The 23,414-nt window shown below is 43.3% G+C and overlaps 1 protein-coding gene across 1 annotated transcript in view; it reads right to left on the reverse strand.

Annotated features, from left to right (window-relative positions):
* The window catches only part of PCCA (propionyl-CoA carboxylase subunit alpha), a 578,010-nt gene that overhangs the window by 488,336 nt on the left and 66,260 nt on the right, over positions 1-23,414 (reverse strand). The window contains exons 3-4 of the mRNA XM_073670397.1: positions 18,688-18,735; positions 7,522-7,590 (exon numbers count right to left, since the gene is read on the reverse strand). Of these exons, the coding sequence (XP_073526498.1) occupies positions 7,522-7,590; positions 18,688-18,735 (117 nt within the window). The remainder of the gene's footprint in view (positions 1-7,521; positions 7,591-18,687; positions 18,736-23,414) is intronic.

A 23,414-nucleotide genomic window follows, 5' to 3' on the forward strand; every position in this document is an offset into this window, starting at 1 on the left:
TGAAAGAGATGATCCGCCACTCTCATTAGCGATCCAGCACGAGTACCCCCCTGATGGTTAATATAAGCTTATGCTATATTATTATCGGACAGGATCCTAATGTTCTTATTGTGAAGGAATGGTAAGAAATGATTAACAGCCCTATCAACTGCCAGTAGCTCCCTAGTATTAGAGGAAAGAGCTCTCTCAGCGTCCGACCAGAACCCCTGGGCAATCATATCCCCCCATGTAGACTTGCGTCAGTTGTAATTATTTCAGATATTCTGACCACCCAGGGAACTCCTCGAGACAAGTTTTCTAAATTCACCCACCACTGTAGAGAGTCAATAGACCGGGGAGATAGGAACATACGTCTCTCCAAGTGCCCATGTAACGAGACCTCATTCTGTAGGACGTCCCACTGTAAAACTCTGGAGTGGTATTGTGCCCACATTACCCCCGGCAGACAAGGTATAAGGGTACCAAGTAAGGACATTGCAGCCCTAAGGGACATGACCGGGTTCGCAAGAGCTCCTTCCACCAGCCTTTTGACCTTCTGTTTTTTGGCTTCTGGAAGGAAACACATCTGGAGGTCTGAGTCTAGCAGGATACCTAGGAACTGCTGTACTCTCGAAGGGACTACCCTGGATTTCTCCAGATTTAGGATCCAGCCCAGGCCTTCCAGAATAGAGGAGACCAATTTAAGATGTGAGAGACATTGAGAGGCTGAGTCTCCAATGGTCAAAAAATCATCTAAGTAAGGGATAATTAACACATTATGTTCCCATACACGAGCCATCACCTCCGCTATTACCTTTGTAAATATTCTAGGGGCTATAGCGAGACCGAATGGCAAGGCCGCAAATTGGAAATGTCTGATTTCATCCCCTATGACCAAGGCCACTCTAAGGTATTTTTGGAAGCTTCTGTGTATAGGTATATGGTAATATGCATCCTTTAGATCCAATACTACCATGTGACAGCCTGAGAACAATCGTTTTATAGTAGACTTAAATGGACTCCATTTTAAAGGTGGGAATTAACAAAAAATTATTCAGGGCCTTAAAGGTTAACAATACACCTAAAGGATCCGTCAGGTTTAGTGACCAAAAACAACGGTGAGTAGAACCCCAGTCCCTTCTCTGCTATCGGGACCTCCACTAAGACGGCCTTATGGACCAGATTCAGGACCTCCACTTGTAGAGCCATCTGCTCCCGTGTTGAGGACCGGTTTGGGGTCAGGACGAACCTCCCACGAGGGACTCGCTGAAAGTCGAGTCTCAGGCCGGAACCTACCAGACCAAGGATCCAATTATTAGAAGAGATATTTGTCCAGGCAGGTAAGAAGCCCAATAACCTCCCCCCTACCTGGGCCGCGAGTCATTGGCTCGGTTTTCGGGGGCCTTGGCTAGCGGAAGAGGATCCGAACAGGAGCCCTTTACCTTTCGGTCTACGGTCTTCCCATTTATCCTGACCCTTCTGGCGCTTATTACGTAGAAACCTTCTTTTCTGAAAAGGACGTTTGTACGTGGGGGCAGATAGGTTAGGAAAGCCCTTTTTTGTGTCACTTGCTCTATCCAGTAGCTCATCCAGAACCGACCCAAAGAGATGTCCCCCCTTCACAAGGGATAGCGCAGAGTCTTGTCCTCGCATGAATGTCCCCCAGCCAACATTTTAGCCACAAAGCTCTCTGGGCCGAGTTAGACATGGCGGCCGACCTTGCTGCCAATCTGACGGAATCTGCTGATGCGTCCGCCAGAAAGGCTGCCGCCCCCTGAAGAAGAGACATGTCCGCCAAGATTTCCTTCCTGGGGGAATTGTTTTTAAGATGGGCTTCCAGCTGGTCCAGCCAGATCATTAGGGACCTGGCGGTACAAGTAGCTGCCACCGCGGGTTTTAGGGCTCCCGCCGAAGTCTCCCAGGTCCCTCTAAGGAAAGAATCAGCCTTTCTATCCAGGGGGTCTTTAAGAGCTCCCATATCATCAAACGGAAGGGAGGAACTCTCAGAGGCTTTGGAAATGGCCACATCAATTTTGAGGGCTTTTTCCCAGGAGGAAGAGGCAGATTCCTCGAAGGGGTACTTCCTTTTGAAGAATGGAGGTAGCGCGCCCTTCCTTTCCGGTTTTTTCCATTCGCTAAGGATTAAGCCCTGGATTTTTTTTCGTTCAACGGAAAACTCCTTCTCTTCCTTTGACCCAGCCCCCCGAACATAACGTCCTGGACTGACTTCTCCTGCCTGGCCTCTGTGATGCCCATGGTGGACCGAACCATTTTAATCAATCTGTCCACGTCACCAAGGGGGAAGCAATTTTGTCCCACACCACTATCAGAGGAGGAAGCAGAGGAAAAGTCTGCACTATCTGAATCCGACTCATAGGGAGAGGATAGGGGGTCATCCAAGACTAAGGGGATCTCACAGTCAGAGTTCATTTTCTCTTTAACTCTCTTGGAGAGGACCTTGTGAATCTCTGTTTTAACTAAGGTTTTTAAACCAGAAGCTAGAGCAGGACCCTCTTCTGCCAGTGTCTGGTTTATGCACAACTGACATAGCTTTTTAGGGTATCCGTCAGGAAGAAGAGACTTGCATAGCGCACACTGTATATGCTTTGCCTTGGCGGTACATTTCTTCCCCTGATAAAATATGGAAGGGGAGAAGGGATACCATATTACTAAGTGAACTTACTCGAAGATCACTTACCCAGACGGCTCAGGAAGAAAAAACAGCTGGTACCGGATTGGAGGAAGGACCCTTCTCAGCCAGTGGACCTTCCCTAGAGGCTGCAGATTCGTCCGTTCTACCAGAGGTATGGTGACCAGACCTAGACCCCGAGCTCCGTTTTCCTGAGGACCGGCTACCAGGACCACGTGCGCGATGCGTTTTTTGGGGCTCCCCAGACAGCCGCTGAGATTAAGATGGCGGCTGCTCAACCTGCTGCTGCTGCTGCAACTGGACACTTTCAGACTCCATAATGAAAGAATGAAGGTTTGGGAAGCACTGAGCCATGTTACCTGATAGGTTAAATAGGTACTGGCTCCTCCCCTCTAGCAGCGCCTCAGCACACACTTTTTTTTTTTTTGAATTTCGCGCTCTTTTGCACATGATCGCCGAGTCGCGGTGACGTCATCGGGCCGCGACTTACCGAAACCCGGAAGTACGCGCCGCACGAGCTTCGCGCGAGGACGCATGCTGTCAGCGCTTCCAGAGGTAAGCCGCGCTTTCGCAATGTACCGCGCTGCGTTCACCCAGGGCAGGGCCTTGGCCCTCGCCCCCCCCTCCCCATACTTACGGAGGGTGATGGTGGGCTGTCACCCCCACTTGGAATGCAGACCCCACCGCACTTTTGGGGCTCAGCCAGGGCCTACACTCCCACGGGAGGCGCACCTGGCTGAGGCAGAAAAAAGGGGATGCCACCCCAGACAGGGCGCAGCCCCACTGCAACCGAAAAAAAAAAAAAAAAAAAAAAAAAAAAAAAAAAAAGAGAACCCCCAGTGCCTCAGGATGCTGTGCCTCTCCCATATAGGGGCGCACGAGCATCGGCCAACGCTGGAGCTGCCGTCCCCAGACAGGGGCGCAGGATCACAGCCGTCGCCATCCATGTTTTACGCCTGTGACCGGCTTCCTCCATCAAGGACAGGAAACCAAACTGAGGCGAGAGGGAGGGCCGCCCCCTTTTAAGCCTGTAGGTTTCCTGTCCTTGGTGGGCGGATTCCCTCTCTCGTGGTGCTGTCATGGTCGATCGATAAATCTAGTATTTTAGGGAACTCTGGAACGGAACTCCCAGATGCTGGTTGATACTGCGAACAGGATCTCTTCCAGATTTTTGCATAGATGGCCGATGTTACAGGTTTCCTACTATTTTGCATGGTTGAGATTACTGCATTTGATAGGCCCCTAGATCTCAGGATCTGCCTTTCAGGGTCCATGCCGAAAGCTGGAGAAAATTCACATCGGGTTGGAATATCGGGCTCTGAAACAGCAAGTCCTGCCTCTCCAAAAGGATTACTGGATCCTCCAGGGACATTTTCTTCAGTAAGGGGAACCAACTTCTTTTGGGCCAGAAAGGTAGGATTATCACCACCCTGGCTCGGTCTCCTGAATCTTCTTTAGTACTCACGGTATCAAGGGTAAAGGAGGGAATGCATATGCTAGATTCATATTCCATCTTTGAGATAAAGCATCTATCCTTGCTGGTCTGTCTTCTGGATTAAGGGAGAAGAATTTTTCTGCCTTTGCGTTTTCCCGTGTGGCGAAGAGATCCCATTGGGGAATGCCCAATCGATGTGTTACGTGACAAAACACCTCCAAGTTCAACTCCCATTCTGACTGTAGAACAGTTTCTCGACTGAGGAAGTCTGCTACTGTATTGTGGGAACCTTTTAGATGCACTGCAGATATTGAAAGGACCGATCATTCTGCCCACTGGAAGATTTTTGCCTCCAAGGATTGCAGAAGGTGGTGACGTTGACCACCCTGATATTTGAGGAAAGCCACTGATGTCATGTTGTCCGTTAAAACTCTGACATGTTGACCTTTTAGGTGCCTCCCAGACGGCCTGAAGCTCTTCGATTTGATGATCTGGGACGATCCTGCATCCCCCAGGAACCTTGCAGGTATTGACTGCTTAAGTGAGCCCCCCAGCCTCTGCTGCTCGCATCGGTAGTGAGAGACACGAATGGGGTTAATTTCCACATGACTCCTTCCTGTACGTTGGCCTTGGAGGTCCACCAAATCAATGATCTTTTGGTTACCTTTGATAAGGAAACCCTTTTGTCCAGATCAACCATTTTCTGATTCCAGGTTGATGGAGCAACAAATTCTAATTGTCTCGAATGGAATTGGCTCCACCTGACTCCCAGTATGGAAGCTGTCATAAGACCCAGGATTTTCACACATTCTCGAATGGTAATTTTCATCCTCCTCCTAAATGTCTTGATCTTGGCCCTGAGCTCTGTCTGTTTCTTTTCCGGCAGAAAAGACATTGGTTGTTCTGACTTTAGGAGGATATCCAAAAAAATCTTCCTCCTTTCTGGAACAAGATGTGATTTTTCCCAGTTTATAATCCATCCTAAATTTCTTAGGGTCAGGATGGTTGATGTTAGGTTGGTTTTCAGCTGCTGTGGAGAGTCTGCCAATACCAGGAAGTAGTCTAGATATTGAATGATTAATATTCTTTGTTCCCTGAGGAACGCCATAACTTCGGCCATCAGTTTGGTACAGATCTGTGGAGCTGAAGATAGACCAAACGGAAGACAAGTGAACGGGTAATGTAGAATGGAGTCTCCTTTTAGTGCAAACTGTAGAAACTTTTGACCGACGGTGAATTGGGACATGATTATAGGACTCGGATCTATTGTACACATCACCATGTTGTGTCCGATTCAGGGAATTGTCGACCTGATTGATTCCATTTTTAATTTTTTGTAAACGACTGATTTGTTTAGAAACTTCAGATTTATTATGGTGCGATAATCGCCCCCAGGTTTTTTTTATTGAAAAAAGACCCGAGTAAAAGCCCAAGAACTGTTCTGCTTCTGGTACTGGTATCACTACTCCTGAGTTTAATCAGTTTTCTCACGTCTGTTAGCAGTCTTTTGGAGACCTGGGCGGATTGGGTTGTTGTCAGGTGAAACCTTCCCTGTGGGATCTGTCCGAATTCTATCTTGTAGCCCTGTGCGATAAATTGGAGAATCCATGGGCTGTTGGTAATCTTCATCCATGCTCTGTGGAAATGTTAGACTCTGCCTCCTACTTTCCTGGCGTCATCTTCTACGCGTGTTAGCACTTGTAGTGGGAAGGAGATTCCTCGAGATACCTCCCTTACGGTAGCTCCATCTACCAGACTTCCCTTTTCCGGAATATTCTGTTTTTTGCTGGTAACGAGGTTTCCGAAAGGAGGACACCTTAGGTTTCTCCTCTGGAAATCCCTTTTTTTCATCTGAGACTTTCTCTAGTATTTCGTCCAATACTGGACCAAACATCCAGAGGCCTGAAAAGGGAATGGCACACAATTTACTTTTAGAATGACTGTCTCCTGACCAGGTTTTTAGCCATATTGCTCTTCTGGATGCAGTAGAAAGGGCCCCATTCCGAGCTGCAAATTTTATTGATTCTGCCGAAGAGTCAGCGACAAACCCTGTTGCCATCTTAAGTAGCGGAATAGAGTAGAGGAACTCCTCTCTGGATGTCTTCCTCCTCAGGTGGTTTTCCAGCCATATGCTCATGGATCTTGCCACTGAAGTGGCCGCAGATGTTTCCCAGGTCTTTTTAAAGGAGATTGTCTGCCTTCCTATCCATTGCATCCTTTAGAGATGACGAATCCTCAAACGGGATGGATGTTTTTTTCGCTACCCTGGCAATCGGTATATTTTATGAATTATATCAATACAGGTAGAGCATAACTGTTTCCCGAATGTGTCTGGTAGTTTTTTGTTACAGATGGCATATCTCTTTGGAGCTGATGTCACAGTCTCTTTTTTTAGGTGTCTCCTTGTCCTAAAATGACAAGGAGCACAAGACTCTTTACTACCGCAGACAAATAGGAATGTGGTGAGAAGAGGGGAAGTACTCAGTAACTTACTTGGACTGGAGGTTCAGTCGGAGTGTCAGAACGACCAGTGGTTTGATCTGCCATTACTGGTGAGCTGGTTGACTGATAAGCTATTTAAGGATGGATGGGACTAAGGTTTTCTCACCTGTCTTCCATCTGCATCGTCAGAAAAAAAGGCGTTTCCCCTTTAATTTCAGTTTGGCGCAATTTTTTATTTTTTTTTTCCACTGTGGAACGCACACCAGCTACTAGAGGGTCGTGTATCGCTCCCTCTGTAACTGGAAGCGCTGTCTCCGCCATCTTGCGGTGCACGCTGGAGCTGTGCGCAGGGCAGCAGCTGCCGGAACCCAGAGACTATACCACTCCTACCAGACAAAGGCCTGGCAGGAGGGAGGGGAGGATTGCGAAGACCCCAGCCCGATCCTCCTGCGCCTGGCTTCAGGAACTCCTGCTCCCGGTAACGTAATCCTCTTCTGTGTCTGTCCGTGATAGGGACAGGAAAAACACTGGAGTTGGGGTGGAGGGAGGGGCCTTTTAACCTCTTGTGTGTTTCCTGTCCCTATCAAGGATATGAAGGACGACCTCCTGATGGTGCAATCAGGAGGGACATCCTGGATACTCATTTTTATTAATACCATTTTGGGTTTTGAACAGCATTTTTAAAGCTTTTTATTGCATTTTTTTTATACGAGGTACAGGATTTAGTGTTTTTCTTCTAGTCGACACTGGATAAACAGTGTGAATAGGGCTTATGTAGTTCACAAAGGAAGGCAGCTCTCACACAAAAAATATAATACCTTCCAAAAATGAGATCTAGCTCATCTTTATATCAAACTGGAAACGTTTTAGAAAAGATTAGGACAATATATATATCAGGTAGTTTCGTCAGGTCCAATGGATCTTTATAATCAGGTCTATGTTCATGTTGGGCTATTTTGTGATATGTGCAACTTAGGTTGGATCTGTTACAATTAAAACACAAAAGGTTACTCACTGCTGCCGAATCAACATCACTGTGTACAGCCACTGTTTTTATTCCCATTTTTCTGCATGTCTTGATTACCTGGTGGTATAGAAATTGATTTTCTTTAGCATATAGCCATGTTTCCAGCATCAATATATCAAGATATGACTTCAAAGTGTAAATTACCCATGCAATTGCGATCGATTACACAGTACGCCACGTTCTTAGACATAACTAAGCATCATGTAAATCCAAAACTTAGGATGTTGCTATGGTCAACAAAACTGCAAAATACATTTCAGGTTCCATTCTATAGGCTTAAAAAGTATGGAATAAAAGGATTGTTAAAAGTTCATGGGATCTGATCGGCAAGCAGAATGTTCTGACTGAGCAGATTATTATATATAGTTTTGTGGAAATATATTTAGTATAACTGACTTATTTATTGACCGCCATCTTTGTAACCATAGTTCTAGTTCAAATCACTCAGTAAGCCTACCTGCTGGACTCCTATTCATTGACTAGTTTTAAATAAATAAGTGGGAACACACACTGGTTTCCCAGGCAAATAAAGAGAAGCAATTTAAATATTAACCCAAATCAAAAAAAAGTTGGAACACTGTGTAAAATTTAAAGAAAACAAGAATGTGATGATTTGGAAATCTCTTATAAACCATATTTTATTCACGGCAGAATACGGCTGTGTGCCCACTATGCGTTTTTCAAGCGTTTTTGCTGCGGAATTTCTGCAGCGTAAACGCTTGGTAATCCGTGCCCCATGATCCCCAATGAAAATCTGCATGTTCTGTGCCCATACTGCGGAATTTTCCGCAGCGGATTTTCCTTGCGGAAAAATCTGCAGCATGTCCATTATTTGTGCGTTTCTGCATGCGGATTTGAGGTCCCAATGCATTTGAAAAACGCAAGTCAAATCCGCATGTAAAAACGCTGCAAAAATGCGTGTAAAATCCGCAAGCGTTTTTACTGCCAAGAACATGCAGAAACGCTGCAGAAATTTTCTGCATCGTGGGCACATACCCTAAAAGGACACAGATGAAAGATCTGGACTGCAGGCGACCAATTCATCACCTGAACTCTTCTGCGAAGCCAGGCCTTTAGGCCACGTTCACGAGTTCAGTATTTGGTCCTAGATTATGTATAGGATGTGATAGATAGGGAAATAGATATGCAGATATCCCCACCAAATGAAAATGGTGATATGTACACTGGGTCCAGAGGTGAAGCAGGGGGATATTTTTGTTTTTTTTACTCATTCATGGTGGCGCTGCCCCTGCAGCCTCCCGCCCTAGACACCCGACCTCTGGTGCCTAGTGGCAAATACGGCCCTGGCCTGAGGTTTAAAAATCCTCCATATACACCTAGATGAATTTCTCGAGAGGTATAGTTTCCAAAATGGGGTCACTTATGGGGATTTCTGCTGTTTTCGCATGTCAGGGGCTCTTCAAATGTGACATTGAGTCCGCGATCTATTCCAGCCAAAATGACACTCCTTCCCTTCAGAGCATCAAAACAGTAGTTTTTTAATACATATGGGGCATCAGGAGAAATTTCACAACAAATTATACGTTCCACCTTTGTGAAAATGAAAAATGAGGGGCAAAAACAACATTTTTGTGGGAAAAAAGTAAGTTTTCATTTTCATAGCTCAACGTTCTAAAATTCTGTCAAGCACCTGTGGGTTCAGGGTGCTCACCAAACCTCTATAAATTCCTTGAGGGGTGTAGTTTCCAAAATGGGGTCACTTGCGTTTTGGGGGGGGGGGGGGGTTTCCACTGTTTAGGCACATCAGGGGCTCCTTAAATGCGACATGGCGTCCGTTATTATAGCCAATTTTGTACTCCAAAAGTCAAATGGTGCGGCTTCCCTTTCGTGCGCCCAAACAGTAGCTTCCCACCACACATAGGGTATCTGTGTACACAGGATAAAATTGCTCAACAAATTTTGTGGTCTATTTTTTCCTGTTCCCCTTATGAAATGCAAAAATAGAATTAGTCTTACAGGTGATTCGGTTTCTAAGACCCTCCACGACAGCACCACCTGGAGGTTGCCTCCCCATCCTAATTAGGGACAGGAAACACAAGAGGTTAAATAGCCCCTCCACTATACTATCCCCAGTGTTTTCAAAGGACCACACAAGATGAATGCTTCAATAATATTTTATTAACACTAAAGGAGTTTTTCTCATAAATCAAGAAAGGGCGGGAATTACCCGTGCTGTCGAGGAGGGTCTTAGAAACCGAATTACCGGTAAGACTTCTATTTTCTCCAATCCCCTCCACGACACAGCACCACCTGGAGCAGTACCAAAGAATGAATTTTAGGGAGGGACAACGGCCTCAAGAACTTTCCTTTCAAATGCTAGGTCTCTATTTGACATTACATCCAATCTATAATGTTTAGCAAAGGTATGTATGGATGACCATGTAGCCGCCCTGCAAATCTGCTCAACGGATGCGCTAGCCTTTTCAGCCCAGCATACAGACACAGCTCTGGTGGAATGAGCCTTCAAGGATTCTCTAGGAAGTAAATCTTGATTTTTGTATGCCTCACAAATCTCTTTTTTAATCCAATTTGCCAGCGTGTTTTTTGGAGATTTTCTTCCGTAATCTTAGATATATTCGGCTGAAAGGGATCTAGTGTATGAGGGTCATACCACAGCTTGAAGGTCTTCCAGGTCTTTCCATAAATGGAGTTCGTGACCTGCTTCCTGCTTTTCTGCAGTGTATGGATCACCTCGTCTGAAAAGCCTCTGGCTTTTAGGATGGTGGCTTCAGAAGCCAGGCTGCCAAGGAGAGATTTTGAGGGGTCAGATGGTAGATCGGACCCTAATGCAACAGATAGTGTATTTGAGGAAGAATCAATGGATCTGCCACCTTCAAACTGTTCAATATTCCGAAACCATGCCCTTTTGGGCCACATCAGAGCTATGAGGATTGTTTTTACAAAAAATCAGGGCCAAAAGGGTAAAGTCCTTGGTAACAACAGAATTGGGGGAAAGGCATATGCGAGTCTGACATTCCAAAGGATGAGCAAATGCGTCTATCCCCGCTGCCGGATCCTTTGGGGTCCAGGGAGAAAAAGGTTTTTACTTTCGCGTTCTCGTGGTTTGCGAACAAATCCACTTCTGGATTTACCCATTTCTGTACAACCATGTGGAATGTCTTCCAGTTCAGACTCCATTCAACTGGATGAATGCGACTTCTGCTTAATAAATCTGCCTGATAATTGTTGGAGTCCTTCAGGTGCAGAGCCGACAGGGATAGGAGATGAAGCTCTGCCCAGCAAAAGATCCTTGCTGAGATTAACTGCAGGTTTCTGTTCCTTGTGCTTCCCTGATGTCTCAGATGGGCTACCATTGTCATATTGTCAGAGTATATTTTGACATGCAACCCCTGGAGTAGGGACTCTGCTGCCAGAAGGGTCTCTTCCACCGCTTAAAATGCTCTTAAGTTCGAGGACTGATCCGCAATTTCTTGCAACCAAATTCCCTAAAAGGCGACATGGGAGACTACGGCTCCCCATCCCCTCTTGCTGGAGTCTTTCTTGACTGACACAAACGGATGCTGAAACCATACGGTTCCCTTTTCCAGATTTCTTGGACAAAGCCACCATCTTAAAGATACATTCACCTGCTCTGGTAGATGAATCCTGCTGGTGAGGGAACTTAGAGATAAGTTCCAGTGGGAAAGGATGAAGCTCTGGAGAACCCTAGTATGTGCTTGAGCCCAAGGTACCGCTTGAATAGAGAAGGTCATGGTCCCCAGGACGGACATGGCGAATCTTATTGAGAACTTGTTCTGGTTCATTAGTGCACGGACTTTCGACCCCAGCTGAATTTGCTTTTGCCTTGGCAAAAACGAGGCCTGCTGCTGGGAATCTAGAAGAATCCCCAAAAAGGTCTTCTTGGTGGAGGGAAGTAGATCCGACTTGTCGCAATTTATCAGCCATCCCAATGATTCCAGAGTACGAAGAGTCATCTGGAGGTGCTCCTTCAATATTGGGACTGAGTGAGCCATTAATAAAAAATCATCCAAATATGGAACGAGACTGATATCCCATCTTTTTACAAAGGCCACCACTTCCGCCATGAGCTTCGTGAACAAGAGGGAAGCCGACAAACGTGCTTCCCTTCGGGATTTCAAGTGAAAATGATGTATTCTTTGATTTTGACTTACAGCAAATCTGAGGAACTTCTGTAAGAAGGATGAATTGGCACATGATAGTACGCCTCTTGCAGGTCTATTGTTGCCATCACAAAATCTTCCCCAATCAGTGGAATTGTGGACTTTAAAGATTCCATCTTGAACCTTTTGTATTCTACATATTGGTTGAGACGTTTCAGATTGAGAATTATCCTGTAGGCACCTGATGCCTTTTTTAACAAGAATATTCGAGAATAGGGACCTTCTCCTTGTTCCCTGCCAGGAACTGTTGATATTATTCCTGCATTTTGTAAATCCTGAAGACCTGACATTAGGACTTTCTGCAATCTTGAGGAAGACAAGGTTGTTATCTTTACTCTTCTTGGTGGGTAAGCAGCGAAGTCGATTTTGACTCCTGTTTCCACTATCTCCAGTATGTTTCTGTCTGTTGATATTAGCCGCCACTGTGGAAGGAAACTTGCAATCCTGCCTCCTACCCTCCTGGCGTCATTGTCTGTCTTGTCTTGAGTTTTGAAAAATATTCTTCCCTCTTCCACCTTTGGGATAAGACCAGCGACCGGATTTTCCTTCGCCTCTATAGTGAAATTGCTGTTGATGGGATGGAAGAAATGGCCTCTCCCTAAAGTTTTTTGTAACTTTGGACTCTGCTAAAGATTTTTTTCTTGTCCGAAACTTTTTCTAATAGCTCATCCAAGGCTGAACAAAACATATATTCTCCTTTAAACGGGATGGAACAAAGCTTTGATTTTGACACCATCTCCGCTCCACATCTTCAGCCATAAAGCCCTTCTTGTGGCATTGAATAGTACTGCCGATCTTGCTGCAATTCTAACAGACTCTGCAGAGGCATCCGCTAAGACTCCTGTGGCTTTCTGCAGTAGAGGTAGAGATGCAAGAAGGTCCTCCCTAGGAGTACCTTTCCAGAGATGATCCTCTAATTGCTGTAACCAGAGGAACATGGATCGTGCTACACAAGTCAAGGCGATATTTGTCCGCAGGGAAGCTGCAGATGTTTCCCATGTCTTCCTCAACAGGCTGTCCATCTTTCTCTCCATTGGATCCTTTAGTTGGGAGGAATCTTCAAATGGAAGGGTCGTCTTTTTCGCCACCCTTGCAACTTGAACATCTACTTTTGGAATCTCTGACCATGCTTTAGTCATACTCTCATCTAGCGGTAATCTCTTTAATTTCCCCAGCTATATTTTATCTCTTTTCTGGAAACTCCTATTCATCCATGATGAGACTACGGATATTGTCGTGCATCGGGAACACTAGCTTTTTATTCAACTTCAAGCCCCCAAACATCTCATCCTGGATTGTACGGGGTTTTCTTCTCTTCCTCCACCTGCATAGTGTCCCTCACTTGCAATAACAACTCTACCATATTTTCTGACGAAAAATAGTACTTTTTGTCCTCCTCACTTCCTTGATCTGCACTCCGGTCACCCTCTTCAAGCTCTTCCATAGAAATATTTTCCTCTGAGTCTGAAGTATCCCTGACTGGATACTTCCTCTTTTTAGCTGGGGGAGGAGTCTCAGCCCTCGCTTGCTGGAAGGACTGTGAAAAGGAAACTAGTGAGGACTGTATTTCCTGCCGGACCATTCCCCTAACTTCTTCCATAAGGGACGGCTGTTACTCTTTCACAATACTCCGTACATCTCTGGCACAGGGGTTTCTTATGGCCTGAGGTAAGCTTTTTTTCTACAAATGGCACATTTGCGTATCGTAGTACTTTCACCCACTTTCGGTGCAGGATCCTCATCTCCCTAAAATTAGAAGGGGAGATGTATTTAAACTTTTCGGATCCTGCTCATTATATGGGGTCCATTATTCTGTATGGAGCAATATATGGGGCCCATAATACTGTATGGAGGACTATACTGTCCTGTCTGCACTGAGCGCGTGAGAATTCGCCGGTTTCTGAGCTTTTGTAGAATTTACAATAGATATCGCGCTACAAAAGACAAAAAATATATCTCATACCCTACCATCATTATATATAAATGTAAAGCAAAGTTGTATATTAAATATAGGGTACTTCGTGAACTATTTTTGATCAAAAAAAGTATACAAGCCGTCCCACCAGCGACACGGTGACCCTAAATTGGGACGGTACCTACACTGTCTATATTAAAAACCTTACTGTATATCAAAGTTGAAGTAATGCATATAAAAGGGTAGACAAATAGAACCAGGTCCCAAAATCAGACCACCTAAGCCCGTGGTAAGCTACATATATACTAATCAGCTCAACAAAGGGGATGCCACATCCTTAATTTGCACAGAAGGCAAACAAGACAAAAAAGGTTTTTAATATAGACAGTGTAGGTACCGTCCCAATTTAGAGGCACCTTGTCGCTGGTGGGACTGCTTGTATACCTTTTTTGATCAAAAATAGTTCACTAAGTACCCTATATTTAATATGCAACTTTGCTTTACATTTATATATAATGATGGTAGGATATGAGATATATTTGTTGTCTTTTGTAGGTTTTGCTTCTTTTTGCTAGTGTGAACATGCTCCTATTTCTTGCATGTGTACCATCTTAGACCTCAGTTCACATTGCTAGGTTTTTTGTCTTGTTTGCATTCTGTGCAAATTAAGGGTGTGGCATCCCCTTTGTTGAGCTGATTAGTATATATGTAGCTTACCACGGGCCTAGGTGGTCTGAAGTTGGGACCCGGTCCTATTTGTCTACCCTTTTATATGCATTACTTCAACTTTGATATACAGTAAGGTTTTTAATATAGACAGTGTAGGTACCGTCCCAATTTAGGGTCACCTTGTCGCTGGTGGGACGGCTTGTATACTTTTTTTGATCAAAAATAGTTCACTAAGTACCCTATATTTAATATGCAACTTTGCTTTACATTTATATATAATGATGGTAGGGTATGAGATATATTTGTTGTCTTTTGTAGGTTTTGCTTCTTTTTGCTAGTGTAGAACGATTCAGAAAATGTTCCTCAATGTAAAAATGCACAGTTCACAGATCAGTGAACATCGCTCTGACCATCTTTGCTTTTAGAGACTCTGCTTTTCCAAAATGATATTTAAGCACAGTCATGTGATTTAGCTGAAAAGTGACTCTCCAGCTGTTTTTCATTAGAACTACTTACTTTTCCAGGTTTTTTTTTTTTTTTTTAAACCTTGTCCAAACTGAGGTGCATTGCGGTCATCAATTTCTAAATTAGTTGTTGTTTTTTTTTCAAATGAAATGGAAAAATGTTTAACTCTGTGTTTTATGTGTGGTTGTTCATATAATATGGTTGTAAGAGATTTCAAAATCATTGCATTCTTGTTTCTTTACATTTTACACAGCATCACATCCTTTTTTGAATTGGGGTTGTAGATTAAATACAAGTAATACTGAATGCCCCCCCACAAAACTATATACCAATTTGCTGCCTTCCACTAAAAGGTTCCTGTGATTTTATATGGCATTTTTTGCAGTAACATACCAATAAATAATATAAAATCCAACATACACTTTATTGCTTTATTAGTTTTAATATATGCATATGCCTTGTTACACTGTAATAATATATATATAAATAATTGCACTTTATGTTGTGTAATACGTTTTATATTTTTTGCATTGATCACGAACCTTTGCTTACTGGCAGTTTCTCTGGCCACATATGGTGAATTTTTTTTTTTTTTTGGGAGCGTGGCACACTGGTGCTTTAATTCTTTTTAAAAGGACCACGTTGATGTTTTTAATTATTTCACCGTCGAAGTGGTATCACTAATGTCTATTTCCTGCCCCTAGTAAAATACACTGATGAGCAAAAGTGTCACAATGTTTTGAACTTTTGACTTTCAGGCTCCATATCTCACCATCCACTACTGCTTCAAACACGAGACTACTATCAAATATAGACAATCTTGAATATCTTATACATAAATTTACTTGCAACTATTTGGTATATGATAAATTATGCAGATTCTTGTCATGTCACAGCATTGTTACTGTTTTGCCCCTAAAAATCTAAATTTTTATTATTGTTAGTATTTTTGTAAATCCACCTTTGGCTTTCAACTTCCAATTTTCTTCAACTCTAACCACAAGTGTTTGATTGGCTTGAGGTCTGGGGACTGTGGGGGCCAATCTGGCACCTCTACTTCATTGTCATTGAACCATTTCTTCAACAATCTCAACATATGCTTCGGGTCGTTGTCCTTTTCATACCTATAGTATTCGAGTGTACGAAGTTACTCATCTTGTAGGATACTCACATATAGCCCAGTATTGAGACCACCATCGATACTGGTCAAGTATCCAACGACTTTGGCTGTGAAATAACCCTATATCATCAGGCTTCATCCACTAAACTTGACAGATGCTTTAATTTCTTGATCAGTTAGCCCCTTTATTCCTTGTTTCATCCAGACCCATTTGCACCTATCAGAGCCTAGTCTATTGACTTTCATCTCATCATTACAAATCACCTGTTTCCAATCTTCTACTTTTCACTTTCCTGACTTTTTTGCAAACTCGAGCCGACGCATTATATGACGATATTGAAGTTAAGTAAAAAAAAAGAGAGAACAGGGCACAATGGGTGACTCCGTATTAAACTTTGTAGGGGGGTGTGGGAATGGCTACTAACCTTATGGAGTTGTGCACCTCTGCACAACCCCAGTGTAAGGCTCCACAAGCTCTGCTCAGTTCGTGGCTGTCATCTGCTTTCAACGGCGTTCACAGATCCTGATCTCGCGATGGTGGGTCACGTGATCAGGTTAGTTGTGCTTTCTGCCGGAAAGGACGCCCAGCTTCACCACCACTCCCGGCAGCGTTCCGGAGGGGTTAGGGCAGCACAGCTTAGACACCAAGGTAGTAACTACTTAATTATCTTTATCCCACAGGTGGATGAACAGGTAAATGGAGGCAGCTCAATAGCACCCCAAACAGGGGAAAAAAAAAAACAAAGACAGTGAATAGCGGTATCAGAGTGCCAATAACAGGGTAAAAAATTAAATTAAAATGACTGATTTATTAACACACAACACGTTTCAGTAGGCAAAGCCACCTTCATCAGGTGTGTGACACCTGATGAAGGTGGCCTTGTCCACCGAAATGTGTTGTGTGTTAATAAATCAGTCATTTTAATTTAATTTTTACCCTGTTATTGGCGCTCTGATACCGCTATTCACATTCACTGATTGATATTGAAGTTAAGGCTTTACCTTTTTTAGGGCCAATATTCAAGACTTGTGTAATTTACGTCACATGGTGCTTGCAATGACGCCTGTGATCTCACTATTTTGAAGCATACGAGCCACCTCCACTGCCAGGTTTATCACACCAGAACTGATAAACCTTGTGATGAGCACACTCCGAGATTTTGCTTGGACGTCCACCTCTTGGCTTTTGAATGAATGGACAGACTTAATTTTGCATTCTTCCAACTGTCCTGGCACTTGCATGATGCGGATTGGCAATTATCTTGGCCGAGAGACCGCTATCGATTAGCTGGATGATGCGGTTTCTGTTTTCTTGGGAAATCTTCTTCATGGCTGATCCTCTATTTGAGCCAGTGACCTTTCGCTTTGGATTCAACCTAATAACACACCGAGTTATTAGGGAATGTGAGAACAGGTTGTAATTTGCAGTATACATTAAGAAAAAGATTTTTTCCACCACAAGGAGCAAAACAGTAACAATGCAGTGACATAACAAGAATCTGCATAACTAATCATCTGCTAGATAGTTGCAAGTGAAATTTAGGTACGAGATAGCCAAGATGATTGGTGATGGTGTCACGTTCAAAGCAGTAGTGGATGGCGAGCTATGGAGCCTGAAAGTCAAAAGTTCAAAACATATTTACCCTTTTGCTCGTCTGTGTGCTTATCAGCCACTATTTTCTGCTCTTCCCAGCGCTACTCCAGGCCTGTTCCGGCATTTTGTGATCCGGCATTTTGTGACCGCAATTCCTGACTGGCCAGAAATCATAGCCAACGGCCACAAGCTCTCAATGTGTCTATGAAAGCATCGTAGAGTAGTGCTTTAACCATATGTGTGGTTTCATTGTGTTCGCATTGAAGCTTTAATAAAATTGTATTTTTAAATGATACCCATTACCCTTTTGGTCTTTAAAGGTCCTGCAAATCGATTTGCTCATCTCTATTAAAGAGGACCTTTCACCATATTTCTCCTGTTGAACAGGATGTACAATGTGTGCCTTCATCTCCTGGTCTAACCTTATGCGTAATTAGAAAGTGCTGGTGCAACTTGTTATTGCTCAGAAGCGAGATCAGAGTAGGGTGCCATTACATCTCTCACAGGAGTAGCCCAGAATAGTCAGGTAACTAGTGTGTGAGACATAATGAATGCCTGCTTCTGCTCTCACTGCAGAGCAAGTACAAGGCCCTGAGCACAACAGACTTAAGTGTGATTAATGACATCTTTCAGCTCTCAACTGCAGACAGGCAGGGTGTGAGAAGGGCAGTACAGCAGAGATGACAGTACTATGAGAGGAGAAGAGCTGATAGAAGGGTTTGTAGTGTAATACAGCTAAACTCAGCTGTGTTGCCCATCCCTCCACAGACTGCTGGGACCTTATCTAAAAGGTGTTAGTCATCTGAGTTTTACTCCCATGCATATTCTAATCATCTGCGAGGTTAAAATGGGAAAATCAGGGCTGTCTGACATATGGCTCATACAGAGAAACCAGCTCTAAGCTATTAAAGGGCATTAGAAAAAATGTGTGAAAGATTGCAAGATTACCAATTTATTTTTTATTTTTTTTAATAATAATCATAATATATAAAAAAAAAAAAAATTGACAATTTTTTTTCAGAAATACATGTAACACAAAACCCCAATTTACACAAATAGGTCATTTTCTCCTGATAGCTTCCCTTTAAGAGTAGAAAAGTAGCTGTGATAAAAATTGGCAGACAATCATCCTCTGTAGGTACTGATTTCCATATCATTTTAAAGATCCTTGTTCGAGTGTAGCTTTAGATGTACCCAATGACTATTAAATTGTAGTGGAGACACTTACCCTGCAAGCAATTTCTCCTCTGTTGGCTATTAAAATTTTTTCAAATATCTATAAAAGAAAAAATATATATATATTCTATATTTTAAAGTGAAAATTAAGAAAGACATATTCATGATGAAGAATATGCTAGACAAAGTACATGAATAATGTGATCACAAAATGTTAGTGAAACATCATGCAACATTGTTCAAGACTTACCATATTTTGTATTTTTTTTCCTTACAATGGAAAACAAAAAAGCAGATATTTTGATCTTAAAAGTCCCTCAAAATTTGGGCAATCAAAAACATGCCAAATGTGTATTGAATACTAGGGTTTAGTCTAAAGATTTAAAGTAAAAGTATTAAAAAAAAAAGATAAAAAAAAAGAAGGGTACCAATTTACCAAACCTGGTGTAGGAAACATATATTAAGAAGCTGAAATAAATAAATTGCACAAATTTTGTCAAATTAATCAAAAAGATTATATACTTCGTGCACCTCTGAAAAATATTAGACACATTAATTTCTATATGCAAGAAGACTCCACTATGGTCCATAAAAAAAGTAATTCTTTATTATATTATCAATACAAAGACATGAAAAAAAATGAATACGGTAAGCAGGAAGAAGGGATACATGAAGTCGAACAAGATCTGATGACATGTTATTAAATTCATAGGAGCTATAATTAAATGTGATAAGTAACAATGCAGCCAAATGGTTACCTTATTTGGCAAGATCTATAATATAACGCTAGATGCGTCCCTCTGTCCAAAGCCTCTATAGACTACGCATGAAGGACGCGCCTGCGCAGTCGGGACGCGCCTGCGCAGTCGGGACGCGCCTGCGCAGTCTGGCTCCAGACAGAAGAATGCATCCAGCCATTACAGGTAAGAGGAGTGTAATGCGCCGGAGATCGTGGTATGCGTAGACATTGAATGCATACAGCGATCTCCGGCGCCATACTTATATACTTACCTGACCGGGAGGAGCGTTGCCGCGGCGCCTCTGTTCTGGCTGGAGGCTGGGGCAGGAGTGCGGCGTCAGAATCGGTGAATGCGCATAGCGCGCTGTCCGACACCATTTTACTGAAGACACATTTGCAGTGTGTCTTCAACAAAATGGCGCCAGACAGCGCGGCATAGGCACGCGTGTACTCTGGCGCCACACTCCTTCCCCGGCCTCCGGCAGAACGGGACATAGAGCTGGAGCACAGGGAAGAAAGGGGAGTATAAGTGGATTTTTTTTGTGTGTGTGTGCAGCGTGATAGCGATGAGGGGGTACCATACATACCAGGATTGAGGATGAGGGGGTACCATACATACCAGAATTGAGAATGAGGGGGTGCCATGCATACCAGGATTGAGGATGAGGGGGTGCCATGCATACCAGGATTGAGGATGAGGGGTGCCATGCATACCAGGATGGGATGGGGGCACATATACCAGGATGGGAGGATATTAACAGACTTGGGGGACATTTATAATATAATCAGGGATGTGTCCTTTGTCTGAAGCCTCTACAGACTGAGAATGTGCAATGCTCCTGTGCAGTCTGGCTCCAGACAGAAGAACACATCCAGCCGTTACAGGTAAGCGGAGTCTATAGCGCCAAAGATCGCGTTATGCATAGACACTGAACGCATACCACGTTCTTCGGCACCATAAGTGCATATCTGACCGGGAAGAGTGCTGCCGTGGCACCTCTGTTTGGGCCGGGGGAGGAGCGCGGCGCTGGAACCAGAGCAAGAGCATAGCGAGCTGTCTGGCGCCATTTTAGTGAAAACAAATTTATTTCAGTTCTTCAATGCAAAAAGTGAAACTCCTATTATATAGTCATTACAGAGTGATCTATTTCAATTGTTTACTTCTGTTAATGTTGATTATTATGGCTTACAGCCAATGAAAACACAAAAGTCATTATCTCAGTAAATTAGAATACTTTATAACAGCTTGAAAAATGTTATTAAAATCCAAAATCTTGGCCTACTGAATTATATGTTCAGTAAATGCACTCAATACTTGGTCGGGGCTCCTTTTGCATCAATTACTGCATAAATGTGGCGTGACATGGAGGCGATCAGCCTGTGGCACTGTCAGGGCTGTGGAGTCGGTAAGCCAAATCTCAGACTCAGACTCCTCAATTTCTATAACACCGACTCCACTTCCCTCATACATAGCTCATGTATAAGTGATAAATTTACTGTAGCACAGATTCATCTCCGCTAAAAGTCTAGACCCTTAGATCAGGAATAGGACCTTTCATAACTTTGCCAAATTCTTATGAAAAAAAATATTCCCCACAAACTGCAATGTCCATTTTATACTGACTCCACCAAAATGGACACCGACGCCACAGTCCTGGGCACTGCTGAGGTGTTATGGAAGCCCAGGTTGCTTTGATAGCAGCCTTCAGCTCATCTGCATTGTTGGGTCTGGTGTCTCATCTTCCTCTTTACAATACCCCATAGATTCTCCTCTATAGGGTTAGGGTCAGGCGAGTTTGCTGGCCAATCAAGCACAGGGATACTGTTTTTAAACTAGGTATTGGTACTTTTGGCAGTGTGAACAGGTGCCAAGTCCTGCTGGAGAATGAAATTTCCATCTCCAAAAAGCTTGTCGGCAGAGGGAAGCATGAAATGCTCTAAAATTTCCTGGTAAACAGCTGTGCTGACTTTGGTCTTGATAAAACACAGTGGACCTACACCAGCAGATGACATGGCTCCCCAAACCATCACTGATTGTGGAAACTTCACATTAGACCTCAAGCAGCTTGGATTGTGTGCCCCTCCACTCTTCCTCCAGACTCTGGAACCTTGATTTCCAAATGAAAATGGGAACTCTGGAAAGTTGGAGTGTATCAATGACTGCCTTCTGGACATCTGTCAACTCAGCAGTCTTCCGCATGATTGTGGAGCCTACTGAAAACTAAGGGACCTTTTTAGACACTTAGGAAGCCTTTGCAGGTGTTTTTTTTATTTTAATTTACTGAGATAATGACTTTTGGTGTTTTCATTGGCTGTAAGCCATAATCATCAACATTAACAGAAATAAACACTTGAAATAGATCACTCTGTTTGTAATGACTATATAATAAATGAGTGTCACTTTTTGTATTGGACTGAAATAAACTTTGATGATATTCTAATTTTGTGAGATTCACGTGTGTGTATGTGTAATACACACACACACATATATATTATATATACATATACACATTTATATATATATATATATATATATATATATATATATATATATATATATATATATATATACATACACACACACACACACACACACACACTAAAAGTACGTACAGTACAGACCAAAAGTTTGGACACACCTTCTCATTTAAAGAAATTTCTGCATTTTCTTGACTATGAAAATTGTACATTCACACTGAAGGCATCAAAACTATGAATTAACACATGTGGAATTATATACTTAACAAAAAAGTGTGTAACAACTGAAAATATGTCTTATATTGGTTCTCCAAAGTAGCCACCTTTTGCTTTGATGACTGCTTTGCACACTCTTGGCGAGCTTCAAGAGGTAGTCACCGGGAATGGTTTTCACTTCACAGGTGTGCCCTGTCAGGTTTAATTTGCCTTATAAATGGGGTTGGGACCATCAGTTGTGTTGTGCAGAAGTCTGGTGGATACACAGCTGATATTCTAACAGCCTATTCAGTAGGACTTTGTATTATGGCAAGAAAAAAGCAGCTAAGTAAAGAAAAACAAGTGGCCATCATTACTTTAAGAAATTAAGCTCAGTCAGTCCGAAAAATTGGGCAAACTTTGAATGTGTCCCCAAGTGCAGTTGCAAAAACCATCAAGCGCTACAAAGAAACTGGCTCACATGAGGACCGCCCCAGGAAAGGAAGACCAAGAGTCACCTCTGCTTCTGAGGATAAGTTTATCCGAGTCACCAGCCTCAGAAATCGCAGGTTAACAGCAGCTCAGATTAGAGACCAGGTCAATGCCACACAGAGTTCTAGCAGCAGACACATCTCTACAACAACTGTTAAGAGGAGACTTTGTGCAGCAGGTCTTCATGGTAAAATAGCTGCTAGGAAACCAATGCTAAGGACATGCAACAAGCAGAAGAGACTTGTTTGGGCTAAAAAACATGGACATTAGACCAGTGGAAATCTGTGCTTTGGTCTGATGAGTCTAAATTTGAGATCTTTGGTTACAAGCACCGCGTCTTTGTGCGACGCAGAAAAGGTGAACGGATGGACTCTACATGCATGGTTCCCACCGTGAAGCATGGAGGAGGAGGTGTGATGGTGTGGGGGTACTTTGCTGGTGACACTGTTGGGGATTTATTCAAAATTGAAGGCATACTGAACCAGCATGGCTACCACAGCATCTTGCAGCGGCATGCTATTCCATCCAGTTTGCGTTTAGTTGGACCATCATTTATTTTTCAACAGGACAATAACCCCAAACACACCTCCAGGCTGTGTAAGGGCTATTTGACCAAGAAGGAGAGTGATGGGGTGCTACGCCAGATGACCTGGCCTCCACAGTCACCAGACCTGAACCCAATCAAGATGGTTTGGGGTGAGCTGGACAGCAGAGTGAAGGCAAAAGGGCCAACAAGTGCTAAGCATCTCTGGGAATTCCTTCAAGATTGTTGGAAGACCATTTCCAGTGACTACCTCTTGAAGCTCATCAAGAGAATGCCAAGAGTGTGCAAAGCAGTCATCAAAGCCAAAGGTGGCTACTTTGAAGAACCTAGA

Source organism: Phyllobates terribilis, unplaced genomic scaffold (assembly GCF_046119375.1).
Source record: "Phyllobates terribilis strain yellow unplaced genomic scaffold, ASM4611937v1 Scaffold_2__4_contigs__length_985480577, whole genome shotgun sequence".
Taxonomy (NCBI): Eukaryota; Metazoa; Chordata; class Amphibia; order Anura; family Dendrobatidae; genus Phyllobates; species Phyllobates terribilis.